This window comes from Vigna angularis, chromosome 2 (assembly GCF_016808095.1).
Source record: "Vigna angularis cultivar LongXiaoDou No.4 chromosome 2, ASM1680809v1, whole genome shotgun sequence".
NCBI classification, from domain to species: Eukaryota; Viridiplantae; Streptophyta; class Magnoliopsida; order Fabales; family Fabaceae; genus Vigna; species Vigna angularis.
Window position 1 is genome coordinate 1,007,478 of NC_068971.1, and position 4,089 is coordinate 1,011,566.

Here is a 4,089-nt window from a genome sequence, read left to right on the forward strand (position 1 = left end):
CCTCAGAACTTTCCGGCTTCTAATTAGAAAAAAGAAAAGAAAATTTGTTTATAGATCTAAACTCAAACTGATATCAGAGTCTATAGAGCTAACTATATAATATATATGTATAATACACGCATGAATATTGTAGCATTCATCATCACAGAAGTTTCAACTGTGTTCATGGCTTCTCAGATTTTGACAAATTGTTAATAGGAGAAATTTCATAAGAAAGCAGAAAAAGGGTTTGAGCAATGCTTTAATATTGATCCTTTTCAAGATTCATCACTTGATTTTATCGTTAGCATAATCCAAAGCTAGAAAATATGGTCTTTCCGATTTGGAATGCAGAAAACAAAAGGGTTGCAGAAGAAATTGGAACACTAAAAGCTAGCAGTGTTACCATCCCTAATGCAAAGCTTGGTCTAGTCTCCATCAAAACACTCTGCAGCAACCCTATTGCATTACAAACATCTTCATCGTACTGATCATAGTACTGTTTCTCCCAATCCATCCACTCAGCAGGTGCCTCTCGATTCATCTCTAACATCTTCATCTTCTTTATGCGCAGTCTCAGCACTATCATGCTCTCATCCACCAGTTTACCCTCTTCGTTTTTTCCATAACTTGCTCTGACAACTCTAATGTTATGACCCTTTCTTCTGCTCTGACGAAGGCGCTTAGGAAGAGTTGGTCTGCAAGATGAAAGATACGAAGAACCCTCCATTCTTAACCTAATAAAATTTCTTAACTAGGTTTTTTGTGTCTGTTGTTTTAGGATGTTGTGTATGAGAAATGAAGAGAGGGTGATACTTATAGCTTATAAGAGATGGATGTGCAATGGAACTGTGTGTAATAAGGCCAACGATTAACATATTTTTCATGTTCTCTCCAAACTCAGAACGCCGCCCGTGCGTTCATATACAAGCAAAGGGAGAAAGATTAAAAGTAAAGTGTCACTGTTTTCGATTTTCTGCATTATTATTTCTGTATCTTTTAAAGAAAATTTTTGTGTATATTGATGTTTTAATTTTTATTCATTTTTTTTATCTTATCGAGACCATGGCCTTGCAAATAGGAAATAACATTTTAATTATGGTTTTATTGTTACTTATGTTTTTAAAAGACTTTTTATCACTCAAAAGAGTCAAATTTTTATATAAATAAGTGTTTAGAAGAGTAATTTTAAGAAAATATTATATTTATAAGATCAATACAAATTGTAGATATATGTTTCTATAAAAATAATAATTACGTCAATTATATAATAATAATATAATAATTAATAACATAACGATAAAGAATAACTAATTATCAAAATATCAATATGAATACATAAATATGATCAAATAAGGATAAGTTTGGCTTTTACCGTAACAAAGAGATTTAAAAAAATTTATCACTTTTTTAATATGTTTATTGGTCATATAAGAATATTTTTCAATTTTATTAGATAAATCTTGAAGCTTTACATAGTAAAAAAAAGGTGTTTTATAGATACTGTGGAAATAAATAAGAGATAATAGAAATGATAAGTGTTATAATTGTAAAGAAGAAAAAGGAAGGCCGTTGAGAAGAAAACGTGTTGAAACATGAAAGAGTGTTACTAAGTATTTTTTCCAAATTGAGATATTGTGGGTAAAAGAACAGACACCAGATTTGGTATCTATATCACATTTGTCAACTCATTCCATTTTTAAACTGTTCATTCATTTGACTATTATAAATAAGATCAATTTATATAAAGGAAGATAATGTAATTTTATGAGGTTTAATTAAACTTAAGTTCAATTATACTAATATAAGATATTTATGCCTAATAAATTTTGATGTTATAACGTTGATTGTGTAAAACTACTTATTTTCTAATACATCATAAATAATTTGTAAAGATAAAAAAAAAACTCATTTAAAATAATTTAATTGCTTAATTAATATTTTATATTTTTGTTACTAAATATTAATTGTAACTAATAATAAGGAACGAAAATATTTACAAAAAAAACAAACATTAGATATATTTACAGGAATTTAAAATGTATTTAAGACAATTATTTGATATTAATTCCAAACTGTGTGTGAGGATAGAAAAAAATATAACAAGAAGAGATTAATAATTACTTTTTTATGTTACATATTAATTCTAGATTATAAAACATATTTTATTCTCATTAGACTTATTTAAACAAAAAGTTCGTGGTTATCATATATTTTAAATTTTTTTACAATTATTCAATATCATAATACCAAAATTAATGTATAATAAATAAGAAATAAACTTTAATTAATGAAAAAAAAATAATATGTGTATATATGTAATTTACTTAAACTAAATGGTTAATTATGATTATTATAATTTAAAATATTATATATTATAGCATTAAGTTAACCATAATTGATTATAAAGATCAAAATATGGTAAAAAATTATAACTTTTGTAATAAATACACAAACCATCTTGTGATCTCTTGTTTCCTATTGATTCTTATATTTGATGGTGAAAAGCATTATTGTTATATTGAAAAGTGATTATTAAAGGTTAATAATTATGACTAATGATGTGTTTATCGTCAAATATGGAGGCTAATCAATCATTTTTGTTCTCTCAAATAAGTTGGCGGCGTATCAAAATACATCTAATCACATCAATTATAAATATTCATGATAGACAACGATATAATTTAGGAAGGTGCAAGTAATGCCTTCATACATCTTTTTATTTTTCATATTTAAATAATAGACAAAAATGCCGTAAAAAATTCTCCAAGACACATTTTAAGCATTTCTTTTATTGAAATTTTTTAGCATTTTTATAAAAAGTGTGAAAACTATTTTTTATTTATGCTCTTCCTAATTTTAATAAAGTTTAAGCATAAAATATTAGAAAATGTATGGATCAAATAAATCCAATCTTTTACCCTTTAATTTCGAGTGTTGAGCGATTTGTAATTCTTACGCAACTTTCAGAAAAATATATTTAATTTCACAAGTACTGAAATGAATTGACCTAATATAGAATGTAGTAATTGAATGAGATCATGCTAAATTATAAGGGTTAGAACTACATATATCACAAACATATGTAGCTAATTGAAATGAACTATAACATATAAAATCACATACTATTGTTACCAAAGTTGAGTTATAGCTTAAAAACTAATGATATATTATTATAAGAGAGTATAGAAGAAAAATTATTAAAAGTATAATTCAAAAGTTTGATTTGTTTATTTTTCATAACTGGAATCAAAACCCACAAAAAAACACTGACTTTTTCAAATTTCAACTTGTAAAGTTTTTTATCCGATGATTGGTTTTTCCAATTCGACAATTTTAAGTATTTTGTTATTCATAACTATGTAAAATAATTGAGCATATAAAATATATATATATATATATATATATATATATATATATATATATATATATATATATATATATATATATATATATATATATATATATTTTCAACATTTTCGATCTCGAGTTTATATGCTTATGTAAAACTATAATAATTTTTTATGGCAAGATTCAAAACTTTCAAATCATTTTTTGGTTTTACAGACTAAATATCAATCCTAATCATAATCAAATAATATATTGGGATTATTCTCTACTAAAATTTTAACACAATAAATTGATATTTTTTTCATCCGTTCTACTTTTTCATTTTTATTTAATGTAAAACTTGAAATCTCACTTACATTTTAAAAAACTTGTCATCGTGACATATTGTAAATGTAAAACTTGAACTCCGACTTACATTTTAAAAAACTTGTCATCCTGACATATTGCAAATGAGTATGTTTTAGATCATCATAAATTTATAACATATATAAGGTGACTATAGATTTTATTTTATAAATTTATTATACAAAATTAAATTAAACTTAAAAGTTCATTTATTTATGACGAGGATAACCATAAAATATAATATGAGCAGATTTTTTTTATCCTTGATCTTATTATAGAGTGTTGTATATCAGGAAGAAAATACACAGTTACAACCCTAAAGAGCATGAAAACAGTTACATGGCAGCTTTAATCCCTTCCAGTGTGACAAAGATGTATATATATATAACCTAACACAAAGGAGTATATGAAATT

The 4,089-nt window shown here is 24.8% G+C and overlaps 1 protein-coding gene across 1 annotated transcript; it reads right to left on the reverse strand.

Moving 5' to 3' along the window:
* Nucleotides 1-283: 283 nt before the first annotated feature.
* On the reverse strand, nucleotides 284-709 carry LOC108321626 (uncharacterized). The gene has a single exon (XM_017553439.1). It carries the CDS (start codon nucleotides 707-709, stop codon nucleotides 284-286), a length of 426 nt encoding a protein of 141 aa, XP_017408928.1.
* Between the last annotated feature and the right edge of the window lie 3,380 nt (nucleotides 710-4,089).

Excerpts from the sequence above, each read along its gene's own strand:
- LOC108321626 (XM_017553439.1), bottom strand. The coding sequence starts at position 709 with ATGGAGGGTTCTTCGTATCTTTCATCTTGCAGACCAACTCTTCCTAAG.